Here is a 21,581-nt window from a genome sequence, read left to right as displayed (position 1 = left end):
TGAACATTATGCCTCCACCTCGAAGTCCTGCATTTGGGTCCGCCCCCTTACCAGAGGTTAGTGACAGATATCTTGACAGCTATCTAGCTAGCTCTATTTAAAACAGTTCCATTTGGTGCTAAACATTTCAATATATTACTCTCATTGGCTTACATTTGCCAAATGGAAACTTTAGCCAGTGTTGACGACGGAGAGGAGTTGAGTCGTAGAAGGTGAGAAAAGCTGACGCCCGTCCGTAAAACATGACCTTAATCACTTTATTGTTTGCTTTAGAACCAAATCCGGATTCCTGCTGTCCCTCTTGCTAAATTTTGTGACGTTACGAAAGTCAAACGGACGTTTTTGTAACATCGGAGCGAGGGAGGCGCCATTAGAGAGCAGATCGAATGCATCAGTCAAAGCGCGCCTCAATTAGATTAGGCCAAAGAGGGGCTCTACAGTCAATGGGCCGCTGCATTCATTCGCAAGACAAAAGAATTTTCATTTAGACCTCGTATGGTGCTATGATCTCCTGAAGGCCAATCGGGGGGAAGAGAAATATGAAATTGTTTCAGCTGAAATCAACAAATTCCTTGGACGTCACACCATCATTTAACAGTATTAGATTTGCCTTGCACAAAAAAAAAAAACAAAAAAAAAAACAGCCGCACAAGCGCTCGTTTGTACATTTATTTGTTTTGGGGGGCATGAAGTTGTCTGCGCCACCTTTTGGGGGCAGTAGTGCTCTGCGTTTACCCAACAGTGTGATGGTACCGCCCCCCCCCCACTCAAGAATAGTGACACCAGCCCGTGCGCGATCATTACACGCCAGGCCGCCCGACACTGCCAGCGCTGAGGGCACGTCGTCCCTGACCGAATTAACCTGGCTTCTGTTCCCATGTGTAGGCAGGACTAAAATACAGCTTCGTATCTAATCAATGTGGGTTTATTCCCCTTTCAGAAGGGACCATTATCACGGGCAGTACGAACACCGGCAAACATAAGCTTTAACCACCAGAACTGAACCGAGGGATGGAGCAACCGATGACAACTGAGTTCAGAGTAGGTATGAAGAAATGCTGCAATCTTTCGCAAAAACCAGGATCTCCGTGATGAATAGCAACTGTTTCGGCACGCTTGGAAAGTAAAATCTTGCTCTCTGGGTTTCGTGTTTTGCCATGATCTCTTTCCAGAAGACTGAAGTGCTTGACGTAGGAATGCCCGCTAGTCTGACTGACATATAAATTCATTGTTCTAAGGGGTAATTATGATTAAGACCTGAGAATTGCATCGTTCAAAACTGTGACATGAGCAAAGGAGGGGGTAAAATTCTTATTTCAGTTAAGTTGTACATTTAAGGGAATCATGCATTGATTTATCCACGCATTTTCTTCACTGCTTATCCTCACGAGGGTCGCAGGGAGTGCTGGAGCCTATCCCAGCTGTCAAGGGACAGGAAGCGGGGTACACCCTGAACTGGTTGCCAGCCAATCGCAGGGCACACAGAGACAAAACAGCCGCACTCACAATCGCACCTAGGGGCAATTTAGAGCATCCAATTTAGTGTCCAATTAATGTTGCATGTTTTTGGGGATGTGGGAGGAAACTGGAGTGCCCGGAGGAAACCCACACAGGCACTGTGAGAACCTGCAAACTCCACACAGGCGGGTCGGGGATTGAACCTGGGACCTCAGAACTGTGAGGCCAACGCTTTACCAGCTGATCCACCGTGCCGTCTCTATTGATTTAATTTAATGATTTATGCTTTGGGAGCGATTGCAAAGAAAATGTTATTTTCTGTCATGGCGTCTCAAAGGAGGACAGCGCAGCACCAGTTTTTGAAAATATCCAAACGCCACGAGTACCACAGACACTGGGAGCAGTCAATTAATTCTGATGTTATTAAAACGGCCGGAACACAATAAATAAAGGGCGGCGACTCTGCGGTCTTTCCACGTGGTACGTGACTCCTTATTCCATGAAGAGCAGATTTGTTTACGAGAACTCGCGTGGTGCGCTCTGCCTCGTTCGTCCCCTGTTGTTGCACAACAGGGGACCGATCAACAGACTGCAGTGTGCGGCTGCATCCTCGGTGAAATTCCACTGTGGTCGGTTGCCCAAACTCGAAGAAAAGATCGTCGACTCTGCTGCTCGCTCGCTTGGAAACGGGCCTTGAATTCAAAGCAAATCTAGCAGTTTGTGGTACGGTGAGTCAAGGTAAATAAATTGGATTGCTGGCTCCTTGAGGGATACAGAAGTACACGAGGTCTCGTCGCCACATTGAGAGCTTGATGTGCTTCGCACCCAGAGGGGGGAACAGACAGAACCAAACGGGATTGCACAATAAAATGTTGTTTGCTCCGTCGGCTCTCCGGGCTGCTTCTATCCTCTCAGAGGTTCAATGGCTCGTCTTGAGGTCGTTCCCACCTCAAATAATGAGCCGCCATCGGCAATATTTCAGCCAGCAGCCGACCTCCTGCGTTCCCCACTTGGCTTCTCGGCAAACACGCTGGGGGTTGAGTAGGTCAAAAGATCCACAATGTGAATTTGATTTGCAGTTTTCTTTTGTCTCCCGATTTGGAAGCCTCCAACCTCTTCGATCCCCCCCCCCCCAGAGATCCGACGGGAATCTCCAGGCATCATCTCGCAGCCCGAGTGCTTATTGATCACCTCGTTGTGCACTCTCCTTCGCTTCTCGCTCTCTCGCCCGAAAAGGTCGGCTCCACCAAAACGGCCCTCCGAGCGGAGGCCGCGGCACTTTACTGGAACTCACAACGGAACGCAGCCGCCGTGACGAAACTGTCAGGTGTGCGAAGACGAGATTCCGACATTCTTGCCTTCTTGTCCAAACAGACGCGTTCCGCTGACGTCCGCAAAAGAAGGCTCGGCGGCGGCGAGAAGCGCGTCTCAGAAACGATAACAGACGGTTATTACAAGTTAATACAAATCGATCTTTGGCAAATGAATGATGTGCATTCTTTCCAGGTGAGGCCGAGTGTTGCCTAAAGGGTTCTTTTTAATGGCAGCTGCCCCCCCCCCACCACCACCACGTTGTGTGCAGAGGTGCTTTTGTCCCGCTGCCATTGCTGTGTTGAACTAATTACTGAAGGTGCGACTTCTCCGCAGACAGCCGACCCCCTCCCCGACCCCTGCACGTGCACAATAACGCACACACACACACACACACACACACGTTTGAACAAGAGGAATGGCGGCTGCATCAAGAGTCTTGCTTTTTGTTCCAAATAAACATGCATTTGGTCTCCGGGATAAAAGAATCCAGACATGCGGGACTGGGAAGTAAGTCATGTCCTTGGGAAGTAAATCATTCAGCAGCTTTAAAATAAAGCAGCCCGTCTGTTGTATTTCATAGTCATATATATATATATATATATATATATATATATATATATATATATCTCGGTTGCTTCTGGTAAACACACATATCCTTTAGACTGAAGTCTTCATGCGGACAAAGATGTGTTTTTCTTGCTGCTGGTTTTAAGCGGTCACTTTCCTCACGTTTGTTGATCAGAAGCATGAAAGTCAACCTTGCTCTTTGTTATGATTATTAAGATAATTGCATAAGAGAGAGAGATGCATAGATTGCTTTCAGATGGATTTTCAACTGACAAACAGTTTTACCATTAAAGATATCCCCCGCTAGATATCTGCATTATACGATTATATGATGCATTATTATCAGATGTTCGCAGACATACCAGTTGTAGATTAACTTTTATTTGAAAAACACTCCGATTTGCTATTATAAAGATGCAATTTATTATTAGTATTGCTAAAAGCTGTAGACATGCATTTCAACAAAATAAAGTTACCTTCACTTTTATTATGCATGGATATGCTATTAATTGGTATTGATTTTTTTTTTTTTTTTTTTTTAAATCCCCTACTCCAGCAGCCATTAAGGAGCAAACAAGAGAATGACGGCCCCAGAGAGAGGAGCAGAAACTCGATCCGGGCTGGGACTGCTGCACTGCCGCTAAACACAGAGCCGAAGTCGGGCAGGCCCGGGCCCAACACAAAGAACACTAAAAGGGTGTTAAAAACAAAACCAAAAAGGATAAAAGCGTGTCCGGGGATCGCGCACGCGTGCTTTGTTGATGTTGTTTAGAGCGCAGTGTGAGCTGAGAAGGATGAAGAGCGGCTGCGGTGTCAGGCTTACCGAGGCGGGCGGCGGAGGTCAGAGCGACGATCAGCAGCAGCAGTGGCCGGAAACGGCGCACCGCAGACGGGGAGGCCAGGCGCTCAGCCCCGCTGCAACAGCATCCGGCTCTCCCCATCCCCGTCCATGCAGGGCCAGGAAGGGGGAGAGGACGGAGCTCCAAAAGGCGACGAGGAGTGCCGGCCAGGCCTCGGGAGAACTACTACTTGTTCTTCTTTCCCCACTCTTCTGTCCTTGTTCTCCTCCACGGGCGAGCAGGAGCATGAAAACACTTCGAACGCACTCGGCGGATCGCAGGGCGGAGGAGAAAGTCAGTCTGTCAGCGATCGCGGTCACACTTTCACTTGCTCGCGCATCCACAATTGCGGTCCCGCGCACGAGCCCGTCCCACCCACCGCCCCTCGAACGAGTTAACTGCTTGCTTTTTTTCCACGCTTCTTCGCGGACTCAAAAGGTGCACAATCTTCGCTCGGCTTCCCTCTGCGCGAGCTTTCCTCCTCCTCCCCTTTCACTTTTTTCCTCCTCCTCCAAAAAAAAAAAAAAAAAAAATCAATACAGCTTCAAGTGAGCCCTTTCGGCAAGAATCACGCCCACAAGAATTGAAAGAGAAAGAGAGGCAGAGAGAGAGAGAGAGAGAGAGAGAGAGAGAGAAAATAGAGAGACACTAAGAGAGACAGAGTGAGTGAGAGAGAGCGACTAAGAGAGAGACAGATAGAGTGAGAAAGAGAAAGAGAGTGACTAAGAGAGAGAGAGAAAGAAGCCTTAGTGAGACGGATGGAGTGAATGAGAGAGAGAAAGAGAGACACTAAGAGAGACAGATCGAGTGAGAGAGAGACAGACAGAGAGATAGTCACTAAGAGAGACAGATAGAGTGAGTGAGTGAGTGAGTGAGCGACTAAGAGAGCGACAGACAGATAGAGTGACTGAGTGATAGAGAGACCAAGAGGGAGAGACAGAGTGAGAAGGAGAGAGATAGAGCGAGAGAGTGGGTGAGCGAGAGAGCGAAAGAGAGACCAAGAGAGAGAGACTCACTGAGACAGATAGAGTGAGTGAGTGAGAGAGAGCGCGACAATGAGAGAGAGAGAGACACTAAGAGGGACAGAAAGAGAGTGAGAGAGAGATAGAGAGAGACAGACAGATAGAGTGAGTGAGAGAGAGATAGAGAGAGAATGTCTGACCTTTACAAATATGTATCGGTTCAATCTGGGCAAAAAGAATCAAATTCATAAAAAAAGCAAGCAATCAAAACCGGTGTGTCATATAATTGCTTTTATGAGAACTCTGTTTTGAAACATGCCGTTATCAATTCAAATTCACAAGCCCGGGATTATAAAGGATGGACGGGGGGCTGGATTTACACTGAGACGTTAAAGTCCAACACAGTTCATTACAGGACGTAAATCTCCCCCCCCCCCCCCCCCACCCCTTTGGTCGTGACAAGTCAAGCCCAGCAAAGCCTTCTCGGCTGCCTTAAGCGCGACCAAAAGGGACTTGCCTACATCCGTTCATCCATTTTCCTCACCGCTTATCCTCACGAGGGTCACAGGGAGTGCCGGACGGAGCCTATCCCAGCTGTCAACGGGCAGGAGGCGGGGTACACTCTGAACTGGTTGCCAGCCAATCGCAGGCCACATCGAGACAAACTGCCACATTATTATTATTATTATCATCTTTGTCTAGCCTTTACAACATTGCTAACAATTACACAGTCAAAATAGAAATAAAAGAGGTAGATGGAAAGTGTTGGGAAATGAATAGCAAGCAATTTGCGAAGGAATACGAGATGCTGTCAGCCCTCAAAAAAAAAAAGAAATCAAATTGCAAAAAGTGACATCACGCCCGGTTTTATTTTTATCCCCCGTGAAAGGCAGATAACGCAATCAAACGAGAATCTTCTCCGGCCGCAGTCCTTCAAAAGCGAGGCTCCTTCCTTTCGACTTCATTGGCTCAACGCGCAGCGAATGCATTCGAGAATCTGGACTTTGAAAATTCAACAAACGATATTAACCGATTACGTGGAGGATATAAATCTGGAGGAGGAACAACCGCGTTGGGGTCGTCGACGCATCGCTCAACAATGGAGCGCATTGTATGCCTGATCCAACTTCCTTTTCCGCTTAGCGTTTAAACAGTCGGACGCATTCCAGGGCGACACTTCCATAATTCAAGATAATGTTGCGTGTGTGTTTGCCTTTACCGCTTATCTGCATTGCATCTAATGCTCGCATTTGCCATCGTTTACCACCCACAACTACCTTCGGCTAGACTGCGTGCCCCGGCGCGGCCTCCGTGTGCGGTTTGTCTTTCTGCGCGCACGCTCAATAGACCCGAAGGTGGCTGTCGGAGTGACTAATTGACACCGAATGGTGCGATTCCTTGCTTCATAAAATATACGACGTGCCCGTGTGAGTCACAGCGAGGCAGCTCGGTCCGAACGTGACTCAACTTAAATGCACGCACACGGTACTGTTAGAAAGGGGGTTAGTGAGTACAATAAACACACAGACGTTTATCCAGCCATCCATTTTCTGAGCCGCTTATCCTCACAAGGGTCGCAGGAAGTGCAATCCCAGCTGTCAAGGGGCAGGAGACCGGAGTGCCCGGAGAAAACCCACGCAGGCACGGAAGGGAAGTACATGCAAACTCCACACAGGTGGGCCTGGGATTTGAACCCCAGTCCTCAGAACTGTGAGGCCAACAGTTTACAGCTGCGCCACGGACACATTTGATCAAATACACAAAATCATTACACTATGTTGCACTCAGTAACAAACAAATGCACAAATCCACCCATCCATTTTCTTAGCTGCTTATCCTCACAAGGGTCGCGGGGCATGCTGGAGCCTATCCCAGCTGTCAACGGACAGGAAGTGGGGTACAGCCTGAACTGATGCCAGACAATCGCAGGGCACATGGAGACAAACAGCCGCACTCACAATCACACCTCGGGGCAATTTAGAGTGTCCAATTAATTTTGCATGTTTTTGGGATGTGGAAGGAAAGCGGAGTGCCCGGAGAAAACCCACGCAGGGTGAACGTGCAAACTCCACACAGGCGGGTCCGGGATTGAACCCAGGACCTCAGAACTGTGGGGCTAACGCTTTACCAGCTGATCCACCGTGCTGTCTCAAATAAAAAAAATATATATATATTTTCACTAAATACACTACTTTTAGACAAATGTATCAAATACATAACATCACAACTGAAATCAGAATGCAGCCACACACAATTTTTCTCAAGTACAGTGCAGTACTATACATACCTCAAGCATTCTTAAATGACCAGCTTGACGAAGACCTTACATAAAATAATATTGCATGTTCATATTTTTTTCTCTTCCTTAAAGTGTTTGGCAAGTACCAGCAGGATGATGTGACATAAAACAACAATATCTATACACACGCGTCATGCACAAAGCCAGTTTGTTTCTGAACGTCCAGCTTGTCAGCACCTCCACACCTCCGCTTCCTTTCTCCACTTCCACCTTTCAACACCCTTCTTCGCCAGCGAACCACAAACAAGGCGTCATTCAACAAACGCTGTTGTGGACATCTGCGTGTGTGTGCGGGTGTGCACACATACGCAACGCCGCAGCTATGCCGTGAATCTGCTCGCAGACAAATATATAGAGGGGAGTGGCGTGCTTGTGTCTGCAGGTGCGTTCATATTCCAGACGTGAGATGATACAGTCCAAGTGTCATGGCGTCTGTCTGTCTGTCTGTTTGTCTGTCATTGCGAGCAATTATGGAATGCAGTGTTTCCAAGCATTTATGGAAATGAGGTACATATTTTACAGAGCTAAAAAAAAAAAAAAAAAAACCTAACAGAACAATAAAGAAATACTGTATGGCACAAAAAGGACATACAAAGGTGAACAATGTACCTTCTGCCATCTAGCCATCTTCTTAGCCGCTTATCCTCACAAGGGTCCCAGGGAGTGCTGGAGCCTATCCCAGCTGCTGTCAAAGGGCGGGAGGCGGGGCACACCCTGAACTGGTCGCCAGCCAATCGCAGGGCACATGCAGAAAGATAAGGGGTGCGCTCACAATCACACCTTGGGGCAATTTAGAGTGTTCAATTAATGTTGCATGTTTTTGGGATGTGGGAGGAAACCGGAGTGCCCGGAGAAAACTACGACGACTACTACTCATAATAATAATTAATAATAATAAACAAATATTTCATTATATTATAAAACTATTTTTAAAAAATATAAAACTGAATTTCCCCACCACTCATGTATTTTCTAGATTTGTGTCATGAATTGTGCAGTTCCACAACATACAACATTTCATACACTGCCTAAGTGGATATGATGTGTTTATGTACCTTCCATCCATCCATTTTCTTTGCCGCTTATCCTCACGAGGGTCGCGGGGAGTGCTGGAGCCTATCCCAGCTCTCAACGGGGCAGGAGGCGGGGGACACCCTGAACTGTTTGCCAGCCAATCGCAGGGCACATCGAGATAAACAGCCGCACTCACAATCACACCTAGGGGCAATTTAGAGTGTTCAATTAACGTTGCATGTTTTTGGGATGTTGGAGGAAAATGGAGTGCCCGGAGAAAACCCACGAAGGCACAAGAAGAACACTGGCATCGATACAATATTTGAATCGCTGAGTTGGCGTCCGGTCCCCGAACTGGTGGGAACAAATTGAAGAATGTCTGACCTGCACGGCCTTTCAAAAACCAAAATCCTGCTGAATTTGGACCGAATGTTTGAGTCCTCGACGTGGGACGCCCCTGGTGACGATTTCAGTGGTCTAAAAATCATCATCTATATAATCTTAGCACCCAAATTGGAGCTGTATTTGTTCGCGCTGAAGCTGCGCGGCCTAGCCTAGCCTAGCGTAGCTCGGGAACATTAAGTAACGTATGTAATCAAATATTTGCTCAGAATATGCAAACTCCACACAGGGGGGCAGAGGTCCGGGATCAAACTTGGGTCCTCAGATCTGTGAGGCCAACGCTTTACCGGCTGATCCGCCGTGGCGCCCCCTTCTGTCACCGGCGTATTTGTGGTAAATGAACAAAACTCTTCAGAGAAATTAAGTGCAATTGGATAGTTTCCCACAGCACACTAATTAAAGTGCCACGATACACCGTTGGGAATCAATGATCGTATACTAAAAAAAAAAATATCTCTTGGTCGTCTCTTGTGGCCGGATCAAATTTGGTCTTTCACGATTGCCCTGTGTCAGACGACAGCCATAAAATCTTGCCTTATCTCGGTCGGACAGTGGCAACACTAAAACGACGGGTATTCCAAATCGCTTAGCGCTTTTCTTGTCAAATCCAATCCTGTCGGGGAGGCGGAACCAGAAAATACATCAGCAGTCAATGCCATTGCCTACAAATGGCAAAGACAAGAACAATGGATCACGCCAATGTATTGTCGGAAACAGAGATCAAATTACGGAAGGATGTTTGGCGGTCGTCACCTGTGCTCTAGGATTGATTGAGGTATGCTCACATATTTTTAATACGATTATGGCTCGCAAACGCTCTGTCATGTAGCCTAGCAAGGTTGGGCTAGCACTAACGTGTCGAATCATGCGTCCAAGTTTTTGACATCGGTTTGTGACCATTAATAAATGTTAACAAACGGCGGACAAGTATGTTGACAACTACAAGCACTTGAGGCAACATCAAAATGCGGAAGATATCCTAAAAAAAAAAAAAACGAAAACAAAAAAACATTTCTGGCATTGTAGGGCCAAATCGTTGGTCTGGTTGGTTGGAGTATGGCTGTGGTGAAAGATGTCCCAAAAAAATCCTGTGCGCACCGTGCAGATATCATTCGTTCCGTACGCGGTTAATGGTAGGGAGTGGTTCACCGGGCTGTGAAGGGACAGATGGACATCCGTCAGTCTCCCCAGGAAGAACAGGATGTGGTGGGCCATCTTGACCAGGGTTGAGGTATTGAGGTTTGAAGAGAGGTCCCTTGCGATGCGAACACCCAGGACCCTAAAGCTGATGACACCCTTGAACTGACCCTAACGCTGATAAGACGCTTCAACTCTATCCAGATAGAGACGGGTGGTGGCCATTCTTCGTGGAGTCCAAAATGAGGTCCTTGGTCTTCTTGGTGTTGAATGCCAGGTTGCTGTTGCCACAAGCTGGACCTTTTCCCCTGTAGGCGGACTCATCAAGTTTGCTGATGAGGTCGATCATTGTTGCGCAAACCAATCATTGATACTTGGTGTAGTTGAGAAGGCTCGACACTCAGCCCTGTGGAACACCACTAGTAAGTTTCTTTCTTTCGGCTTGTCCCTTTCGGGGTCGCCACAGCGTGTCATCTCAGATGAACGCACATATGTTTGGCACAATTTTTTACGCCGGATGCCCTTCCTGACGCAACCCTTCTCAGGGAGTGGAGGCCCCAGTGGGATACGAACCCACAACCCCTGGTTTATCAAACCAGTGCTCTAACCACTGAGCTACGGGGCCTCCCCTGTGGAACACCACTGTTCCGTATTAATCTTGGTCAGTTCACCAGACACGGGGCTGGTGGTGTGGACCCAGCACAGTCTCGATGGCCTGGGTCGAAGAATTACTTTCCTTCAAACGGGTTTTCTTTAACATTAGTATGAACAGTATATGTCAGAAAGAGAATATGTATATGTATAATCATGAATTCCAGGCACAGCCTTACAATGGTCGGACGTCTTGCTTTTTATTGCTCAAACAAAAGGATCTTCACATCGTGATTCCTGGAAGCACTTATACTCTGATAGCGAGTATTTTTAGCCGAGAAAGTGAATGTGATTGACTGTGACAACTTTCAGAGAAAATCTCAGAGATTATCGCCGAAATCAGACGCAGTACAAACGCTGCTGTTGTTCTTATTTTAGTGCTAAAGCCTGTTGTTGCCGCAACTTCCAGGTGGTTTACCTCATAATTTGTTTAGCTCCGTTTTTTTTTTTTTTTTTTTTTAAGGCAGATGTTCTTCCTGTTGCAACACGTATATATTTTTATCCAGATTTCAGACTGACAACAGCTGGGAAAGGAATCTAGACTCCACATCCAGATTTGAGGCACTTTGACCAGCCAAAGCTAAATTAATATTCGCAGGGAGAACATGCAAATTCAATGCACGAAGGCTCAACCTACTTTTTTTACCCAGAATAAAATTATGTATGCCTAGAAAGAGTACCACAGATGCATTATTTGCCTTGGGGATGCTCGCGGAAAAGTACAGAGAAGGTCAGAAGGAGCTACATTGTGTCTTTGTAGATCTAGAGAAAGCCAATGACAGAGTACCAAGTGAGGAACTGTGGTACTGGATGCACAAGTCCGGTGTGGCGGAGAAATATGTTTGAATAGTACAGGACATGTATGAGGGCAGCAGAACAGCGGTGAGGTATGCTGTAGGTGTGTCAGAAGAATTTAAGGTGGAGGTGGGACCGCATCAGGGATCCGCACCGAGCCCCTTCCTGTTTGCGGTAGTCATGGATAGGCTGACAGATGAGGTTAGACTGGATTCCCCTTGGACCATGATGTGTGCATATGATATTGTGAAAGCAGGGAGCAGGTGGAAGAACAATTAGAAAGATGGAGGCACACACTGGAAAGGAGAGGAATGAAGATTAGCTGAAGTAAAACAGAATAAATGTGCGTGAACGAGAGGGGTGGAGGAATCAGAGTGAAGCTCCAGGAAGAAGAGATAGCGAGGACGGACAACTTCAAATACTTGGGGTCAACGATACAGAGCAATGGAGAGTGTGGTAAGGAAGTGAAGAAACGGGTCCAAGCGGGGTTGGAACAGCTGGCGGAAGGTGTCTGGTGTTCTATGTGACAGAAGAGTCTCCGCTAGGATGAAGGGCAAAATTTATAAAAACAGTGGTGAGATGTGCTGTAGGTGTGTCAGAAGAATTTAAGGTGGAGGTGAGACTGCATCAGGGATCCGCGCTAAGCCCCTTCCTGTTTGCAGGAGCTGTAGCGGTAGATAAGAGATAGCGATGGTGGATGACTTCAAATACTTGGGGTCACCAATACAGAATAATGGAGTGTCGTAAGGAAGTGCAGAAATGGGTCCAAAAGGGGTGGAACAGTTGGTGGAAGGTGTCTGGTGTTCTATGTGACGGAAGAGTCTCCGCTAGGATGAAGGGCAAAGTCTATAAAGCAGTGGTGAGGCCGGCCATGATGTACGGATTAGAGATGTTGGCACTGAAGAAACAACAGGAAGCAGACCTGGAGGTGGCAGAAATGAAGATGTTGAGGTTCTCGCTCGGAGTGAGCAGGTTGGATAGGATTAGAAATGAGCTCATGGGAGGGACAGCCGAAGTTGGATGTTTTGGAGACAAGGTTGGAGAGAGCAGACTTCGATGGTTTGGACACGTCCAGAGGCGAGAGAGTCTGAGGATTTGGTGGAGGGTGCTGAGGATGGAGCTGCCAGGCAAAAGGCGAGAGGAAGACCGAAGAAAAGGTTGATGGATGGGGTGAGGGAGACATGAGAACTGTGGGGGGAGAGAGGAAGATGCACGAGATGGGCTTAGATGGAAAAAGCTGACACGCTGTGGCGACCCCGAAATCGGGACAAGCCGAAAGGAAAAGAAGATCCATAAAGGTTGAAATTTTCAGTCTTCCAAAGAGTGCCCCATAGAGCGCAAGACCAAGATGGCTTCTCCCACCAAATGTTTTGCTTCCCCAAATCAAAAGGCAGATAACCAAAAACCACACCGCACTTTTATAATTTAAAAAAAACTGGCCACAAATCAGGATAAAGATCAAAGTAGGACAGTTATCAGTTCTCACGACGCTTCCAAGCACCCCTTACTTACTTCATTATCTGCATATTAACTGTCTTTGGCCTCATTTCCTTCTTTTGTGTGAAATCTGAAACGTTCACAGCCCCCGACGATGGCACAACAAGAAAGCTTCTGTTTCCTCTCACATGCGCGCACAAAGAGCAGCAAGACGGAAACAGCTGAAGGGTAACGTGGTAGATGAGGATCATGAGGTTGCAGTTTGGTTTGGGTCAGCGTTTTGGCAGCTGGGAAACAAAGATGTCATTAAAATCATCCCTTGTGGCCCTCAGCTTCTTAAAAAAAAAAAATATTACATTTGATAAGCAGATGCCTTGTGATTCTATCAGCTCTCACTTTGGAATACAGGACTTCACAATATGTGATTTTTCCTTTCCCAAGGACTACGGACTTCATTTTAGCGCCTACAGTGGGTATGATAATAAATTAATTGCCTTTTGTTCTTACAGCGTCTTTCTTTTTGAGCATGTACACTGACAAGACATGCGTCCCATACATCCATATCCATAATGTCCATATGGGACTGAGATCTACCAGCAAAGCGCGACGAACAGTTCTTGTGGGCCGACTTGTGATCAAAGGAGAACTTCAGGCGGGCAAGTTAGAACATTCAATGGGTCTAATCTGTACTTCATGGCCGGCTACACCACTGTTTTATAAACTTTGCCCTTCATCCTAGCGGAGACTCGTCTGTCACATAGAACACCAGACACCTTCCGCCAACTGTTCCACCCCGCTTGGACCCGTTTCTTCACTTCCTTCCTTACCCCACTCTCCATTGCTCTGTATCGTTGACCCCAGGTATTTGAAGTCGTCCACCCTCGCCATCTCTTCCCCCTCATTCACGCACATATAATTCTGTTTTACTTTGGCTAAATCGACAACACAGTCGGGCCGGAACTGAGATTTGAAACTGTGAGGCAGACGTCCTTAACCACTACATCGCCATGCTGCCGTTCCGTGTCGCATTAAAACGTCACGCCTTGCTTCCTGCCTCATAGACAAACACGTCCGCGCACGCTACGCTCACATGAAGCTTTCCGCGTACTTCATGCTGCAGATGGTTCGTCTCCTGCTGTGCCGCCTTCATTCTCAGTTAGCCATCACAACTACTCGAACACACACTGCAGATGCTTACACTTGTGTGTAGCCAAAACGCAGGTGAACCCCGCTCACGCTATTCCCAAACATTCCAGCGTCCCGCACAGTGAAAGAACGAGAGAAAGCGATCTTTCCTGTCTGCATCCAGCTGTGAGCGCCTCTCCTCTCCTCCCCCTCTCCCTCCCCCTTGGGATGGAGCAGCTCACACGACGGCAGATGGGCGGAATGCATAATAAATAAGACCGTGAGGCTGGGGGGGGGCTTTGGGGAGCGGGGCCGCGCAAGCCTTATAGATCTGATGGTTGCGCGCCGTCCCCGGGCCTTATTTGAAGTGCAAAAAGCCAAACTAGTGTGAAGCGTTTCATCAATTCACGCTCGCTGATCCCGTCGCAACTTTTCACGCGCGTGTTTTGAAGGACACTTAAGACGGACGCTTAACCGGTCGCCCGTGAACCTTTTGTTCTTCACAGGGGTGCCTCTTTCGGCACTCCCTCGCTCGCGTAACGCCATTTTATTTCCCCTAATTGCCGTGATTACCGGGCGATGATGGCGATGTATCATCGTGCCGTGTAATTAGCACTCAATTGTGAACTAACAAGGCCTCCTCAGGCAAAGGTAATGGATTTCGGATAGACAAGCTGAGCTGAGGCATGACTAATACAGCAACGGTGGTATAATTAATATCCCAGATGCACTCAGACGCGATACATCACTTCTGAGTTCTTGCGGATTGTCCATAAAAAAAAATAAATAAATAAAAATTCTGTGTTTGTGTGAGTCAGATGAGGATACATTTCATAAATGTTCTCAGTGGTTTGGACAAACATCACGAAATGGGAAGGTGCGCGAGGAGATGAGGGGGAAAAAAAAAAAAAGAAAAGCGTACAATGAAGACAAGACAGAAGAAGAGAGTTGGCAGGTAGCGCTTCTCTGGAGATTCATTAGGCTTGTCAGAAAACGCTGGCGGTGAATATGCTAGCGCAGCAAGCTTCTTGGTGAGGAAACAATCTTTCGAAACACACACACGGGCGGAGACAGCTCGGTGGAGGTGCGGACGGGGCGCTCGTCTGCTGACAGGTTGGAATAAAAGCGCCAAGAAGAGATGAACCAATTTGGAGTCGCGCTGTGAAGACGGCAAGCTGTGCTTTTCCTAATGGCTGCGGTGGGAATTATCAAATCCTGAGCGGCGGAAAGTTCTGCCCGTCACGACACGCACACTTTCTCAAAATGAGGGCTGAAATGTTTATTTAGTGCTGTAATATCTTTCAAAAAGGGTTTAATCTTAAGCGTGCTTGCCCGACTTAGAGATAATGAAGAATGGGTGGGCTGAAGACGCAGCTCTGCGGAACACACCCCATGTGCTTATTATGTCTGTAACAAGAATCGGCTCAATTTTTTTTTGTCAAAATGGAACCACATGATACCTATTTCTAAAAAAATGCATTTCTTTAAAGGTCAAATGCTCAAAAAAAAAAAAAAAAAAGATTAAATACTGTGCAAAGTACTACAACCCTTTAACGCTGTATGTGTGCCTTATTTTGCGTTGGCAAGATATGATTAAATAGAATGTAAAGAATTACACACTTTCTACCATATTGCTTATTTCTATGGACATTGTGTTGCTCCTTCTAGTGTACGACCCTTGCCCACCTGGGGGCAGAACAATATAAACAAATACTGTAGATATTCATGGCCGCAATCATAATTTCACAGTATTAACCGCAGTTATATTAGTTGTTCTTCGCAGGGGATAATATGTAACTGTGAGAATTACTACCGTAATTTCCGGCCTACAGAGTGCGCCTGATTATAAGTCTCACCCGGTACATTTGTAAAGGAAATACCATTTGATACATACATAAGCCACACAGGTGTAAAAGCCACAAGTACCCACATTGAAACACAGGATGTTTACAAAGAAAGACGGTACAGTTTTAACACCTTAGCTTAGCAACAACAAGGTAGCACGAACAGAGTTGGTTTAAAAAAAAAAAAAAAAAAAAAAATACAGATGTGACAGTAGCACAGCGCTAACAGGGCCGTTTATAAAAAAAAAAAAAAAAAAAGGTTCTGGTAAAAGTCACTTCCTCGGCACATACATTCCACCGCTCTCACTCTTACCTTTTCCGCTCGAGTGCCCCGTTGTGGCCGTTAGAAAAAAATGCACAAATTAGCCGCATCACCTCATAAGCCGCAGGGTTGAATGCATGTAAAAAAAAAATTACAGAATATTTTCTGTCCATGTGTGCCTCCACTGCTTCTGTTCAAATACCCGCTGTTAAGAGGGGAATAACACCGCAATGCTGACGGTATTTGTTAGCCCCGTCAATGGCCTTCCCCATTATGTGTTAGCATTAAGCTAGCGGACCGCCCTTTACAGCAAAGTTATGTGAATGTTTTAAATATACAAATGTGTACTTTTGTGTTAACGTGAAAATAAACGCGAACTGGGAGCGGAAATCGAGAGCTGTAAAGACGTTTAAAGCCAGCCTAGACACATGCAGAGCTCAGTCTTTGACGGCGAACGGAGTTTCCTTTGCATCCAGAGAGAGAAATGCCAATTTGCATCAAGGTTGTCGAACGACCGGTGCACGTATTCAACGTCTCTCCGGTGACCCACAACACCAGAAGAAGAGCCATAAACGGCCGCAGAGAAGCCATTTCACGCAGGCATCAATTCGAGTATTGCATTCTACTCTACATGCCACCGCCACCATTCACTTCATAACCTTTTATATTGCTTTTTTTGTAACCCCCCTTAATATTCTCCCATGTGGTCTCTCTCCGTGGCACATTTTGACATGGTGTGACGGTACATATTGTTACCTCATTTTCTGTCAAAATGGCGAGCACGGTGAGGTTCATTTTCTCTGTCTATCCAGAGGGGACCCAGCTGCGGGGCTGGAGATCATGGGACCATGTTTCCGTGACAACCAGACATCATCGCTGACACTACAATAACAGACTGAATAATTCAGACGGATTCATTTTCAAACAGCATGTCAATTCCCGTCGAAACACCCCCAAAAGGACTCGCGTTGATTGCGCGAACAACAGGGTATCACGGCAATATTCACAAAATAATTTGAAATACACCCGCAATTAAATTGAGCTGGTCATAAAACGTAAACTATGATTTTCTGTATCCCAAACCGCACTCCAACATCTGGCTGCAGTGATATCCACCAGCAGATATTACGGGGGTGTAAATACTAATCTAACTGGTCATTAAAAAGGAAAATACGGTATCTACAGTGTGCATTTGTTACAAAATATTTTTTTTTTTTTTTTTAAATAGGTAACTTTGGGTGGCACAGTGGCACAACTGGCATTATAGTTCTAAGGTCCTCGGTTCAATCCTGGAGCCACCTGTGTGGAGTTTGCATGTTCTCCCCATGCCTGCAAGTGTTTTTCTCCAGGAACTCCGGTTTCCTCCCACATTCCAAAAAACATACATTAATTGGACACTCTAAATCAGGGGTGCCCAGACTTTTTTACCACCCCGATTCTAATTTTCAAGCAGGGGGTATGATGATGATGCTCTCAAACCGTTTTAAGGTTAATGTTATGTTCCCTCCTATATTTAAAATACGAAATGAGCTTTTTGTGCACTGTATTGTCTGTGCTTTCATCCTGGATCAGGCTGTGCCAAGGTGGAATTTTAACATTATACACCATCTCATCCTGCACTTTCTACTTTGGCTTCAGACCAGCCCTTTTCCACTCGGACAAGAGAAATTTCATCCAGTTTAATCCTTTTTTTCTTCAATTATTCACATACTCCAGCAGTCATTGCATCTTAAAACAACAGCATTTATTTTTTTTTACTTTCTCCATTAATATTGAAAGTAAACATAAGCAGCATGTCTAGCTCGTCTTTGCGCTACGTTGCCAACTAAAGCAGCGGTGGTGGACGCAGCTGATTGCGACGACGCATTGAGCACACCTCTAAATGGTCCTGTCGGTGTGATTGTGAGTGCGGCTGTTTTTCTGGATGTGCCCTGCGATTGACCGGCAACCAGTTCAGGGTGTAACCTGCCCCCTGACAGGTGGGATAGGATCTAGCACGCCCCTTGTGTGGATAAGCGGCAAAGAAAATGAATGGATGGTTAATTTTGCAGAGGAACTTAAGACTCATGGAGGAAAAAAAAAAAAAAAAACATTTGTTGCAGATGTGGAGATTGAATGGGATTGTTTTAGTCTTAATCATTGTGAAATCTTTTGGCCCTGACTTGGTGGCCATGTTTTTTTTTTTTGGCCTTCATTTGTCGGGCAGCTGTCTAAACTTTGCAATGCCAACTGCCGTTACAGCCTCATGCACTATTATTGTGTGGCAACAACTGCACCTGCGCATGTAGTCTTTTTTTTTTAAACAGAACAAAATTGACAAGTCGTTTTCCCTCATAAAATATAAAAACGTTTGTATCATACACATTTTATGTTTAAATTCATATCATTTGCTCATATGATAATTCCAGTTCAATTATGTCATGATGGTGTCTTTAACGGTACATTAATCTGTTTGAAATGACTTTTTTTTTAGCACTCACAGCAAATAGTCTGGTTCTTGTCGATTAGGCAATTCCCAGCGCAACCAGGAACCTGAAATTCTCCCAAACTGCTGATGTGAATGAGTTTGGAGGATAATCGCGATCAAATCTAATAGCCGCACGAGCAGTGTTTCTTTTGCACTTCTAGTAGCTAAAGAGAACTAACATCTGCGGTAGCCCCGTTTTAGCTCACATTGGTCAGATAACCGTCAATGAAAAATGTCACACGACACACTTTCAGGAGGCTTGCTTGAGAAGTGCATCATCAAACTGAGGTCACATTTGTTTTTGTTTTTTTAAACAACTGCCAAGTAAATGATAACTTTTGGCAAAAAGTCAGTGTAAATAGTATGAAACAAATAGTTTAAAACAACAAGATAGCATGTTTTGATAATTACAGTTTGTCGACCTAGAGAAAGTCTGACTGTCATAACCAGAACTCTAGTGTGGACCCAAACACGCGACTCGGTATGCAGGAAGGCAGTTAAAAGAAGGTCTTTGTTTGTTCCAAGGTGGTAAGGCGGGAGGTCAGTCAGAGAGAGGAGCAGGATCAAGGACGTTAAAGCTTACTGGGTTGGTCGGAGGACAGGCAGAGGTCGATTCACCGGGTTTCGGGATCAGAAACGAGGACGTGCTGGAACGAGGAGTGGTTGGCGACGATCTGGCAAAGCCAGACCGTCCGCTGGGTCCTCTAAGTACTGGGGTTCATTATCGCAGATGGGACACAGGTGTGCGCTTCCTAATCAACGCAGGTGTGTGGGGGACCTGCACCGCCAGGGCTGGGACAGGCAGGACCATGACAATGACAGAGTACCAAGAGAGGAACTGTGGTACTGCATTGGGCAAGTCCGGTGTAGCGGGGAAATATGTTAGAATAGTACAGGACATGTATGAGGGCAGCAGAACAGAGGTGAGACGTGCCGTAGGTGTGACCGAAGAATTTAAGGTGGAGGTGGGAGTGCATCAGGGATCCGCTCTGAGCCCCTTCCTGTTTGCGGTAGTCATGGATAGGCTGACAGATGAGGTTAGACTGGATTCCCCTTGGACCATGATGTGTGCATATGATATTGTGAAAGCAGGGAGCAGGTGGAAGAACAATTAGAAAGATGGAGGCACACACTGGAAAGGAGAGGAATGAAGATTAGCTGAAGTAAAACAGAATAAATGTGCGTGAACGGGAGGGGCGGAGGGGGAAGAGTGAAGCTCCAGGCAGAAGAGATAGCGAGGACGGACGACTTCAAATACTTGGGGTCAACAATACAGAGCAATGGAGAGTGTGGTAAGGAAGTGAAGAAACGGGTCCAGCGGGGTTGGAACAGCTGGCGGAAGGTGTCTGGTGTTCTATGTGACAGAAGAGTCTCCGCTAGGATGAAGGGCAAAATTTATAAAAACAGTGGTGAGATGTGCTGTAGGTGTGTCAGAAGAATTTAAGGTGGAGGTGAGACTGCATCAGGGATCCGCGCTAAGCCCCTTCCTGTTTGCAGGAGCTATAGCGGTAGATAAGAGATAGCGATGGTGGATGACTTCAAATACTTGGGGTCACCAATACAGAATAATGGAGTGTCGTAAGGAAGTGCAGAAATGGGTCCAAAAGGGGTGGAACAGTTGGTGGAAGGTGTCTGGTGTTCTATGTGACGGAAGAGTCTCCGCTAGGATGAAGGGCAAAGTCTATAAAGCAGTGGTGAGGCCGGCCATGATGTACGGATTAGAGATGTTGGCACTGAAGAAACAACAGGAAGCGGAACTTGAGGTCGCAGAAATGAAGATGTTGAGGTTCTCGCTCGGAGTGAGCAGGTTGGATAGGATTAGAAATTAGCTCATTAGAGGCACACCCGAAGTTGGATGTTTTGGAGACAAGGTTGGAGAGAGCAGACTTCGATGGTTTGGACACGTCCAGAGGCGAGAGAGTCTGAGGATGTTGGTGGAAGGGTGCTGAGGATGGAGCTGCCAGGCAAAAGAGCGAGAGGAAGACCGAAGAAAAGGTTGATGGATGGGGTGAGGGAAGGCATGAGAACTGTGGGGGGGTTAGAGAGGAAGATGCACGAGATGGGCTTAGATGGAAAAAGCTGACACGCTGTGGCGACCCCGAAATCGGGACAAGCCGAAAGGAAAAGAAGAAGAAGAAGAAGCCAAGGTTTGAATCATTATAAAAAAAAATGTTTTTCTTCTGATGAGAGGGACGGTCACAGGGGCTTAGTCATCAAAATTTAACCTTCCGTCTTGTTTATGCGCTGAATAAAAAATGCCAGTTTCGGCATTGATGTCGCCTTGATGAAAGCCGTCCAGTTTGACGCGTCGCACACTGCTGCGATTTGAAGATGATCAAATGGCATCATCCATCACGACGAACGGAACTCCGTCTGACGCTCGTTCGTCAGTGCGAAAGGATAAGTGGGTTGAATTAATTGAGACAGATGCACAACGGATGTTGGATCAGGTTGTAAAATTGGACTTTAGTCGTCTGGGTCAACTCGGAAAGATAATACAGACCGACCGAAGACTGTGTATGTCATCCATCTGGCATATTTCTTGCTCTGTTCCACCTCAACTAATTCAACGATATTCAATGTACTCTCTCTCTCTCTCTCTCTCTCTCTCTCTTTCTCTCTTTCTCTCCCCCCTTTCATCCCGCTCAGCTCTCTGCGACGCCTTTGAGTTTGAAGAGGATCGTTTCTTTGTTTTACGACACGGGTGGGTGGGACATCGTTTCCCGACCGCAGCAGTTGAAAAACGAAAAAAAACAAAACAAAACAAAACAAAAAAAAAAAACCACAAAGGTAACTGCAAACCCACGACACGCCAAACAGACACATTTAAATATCACACGTCAAGAGTTAGCGACGTATTCGGTTGGAACCGCGGGCTGCGAACCAAATATTTGCGCTTGTGATTTATTCCCGTCTCCTCGAGGCCGACGTGAAATATTCATCCTGTCTGCGCGTTTTTGTGGGTGTCGTTGTAAAGGAGCATCGCGGCCACTAAGAGTAGCCGATTT

At 46.4% G+C, this 21,581-nt stretch overlaps 1 protein-coding gene and 1 non-coding gene across 9 annotated transcripts in view; both read right to left on the bottom strand.

The window, feature by feature from the left end:
- The window catches only part of rgmb (repulsive guidance molecule BMP co-receptor b), a 39,239-nt gene that overhangs the window by 7,790 nt on the left and 9,868 nt on the right, over positions 1-21,581 (bottom strand). For 2 of the 8 annotated variants that reach the window (XM_061816961.1, XM_061816968.1), the window contains 3 exons: positions 8,049-8,158; positions 5,685-5,805; positions 4,163-4,687 (listed from right to left, as the gene is read on the bottom strand). In XM_061816961.1, coding sequence (XP_061672945.1) covers positions 4,163-4,280 — 118 coding nt within the window. In that variant the 5' untranslated portion in view covers positions 4,281-4,687; positions 5,685-5,805; positions 8,049-8,158. Of the gene's footprint in view, positions 1-4,162; positions 4,688-5,684; positions 5,806-8,048; positions 8,159-19,156; positions 20,278-21,581 lie in introns of those variants that run through there. The other 6 variants (XM_061816967.1, XM_061816965.1, XM_061816962.1 and 3 more) reach the window with 6 other exon arrangements.
- trnai-gau (transfer RNA isoleucine (anticodon GAU)) lies at positions 10,545-10,617 on the bottom strand. The gene has a single exon. It is a non-coding gene; the product is annotated as a tRNA-Ile (tRNA).

The sequence above is a fragment of the Syngnathoides biaculeatus genome, chromosome 4 (genome assembly GCF_019802595.1).
Source record: "Syngnathoides biaculeatus isolate LvHL_M chromosome 4, ASM1980259v1, whole genome shotgun sequence".
NCBI classification, from domain to species: domain Eukaryota; kingdom Metazoa; phylum Chordata; class Actinopteri; order Syngnathiformes; family Syngnathidae; genus Syngnathoides; species Syngnathoides biaculeatus.
The sequence above is the reverse complement of the archived record's forward strand: the minus strand, read 5'-3'. Positions and strand labels throughout refer to the sequence as shown.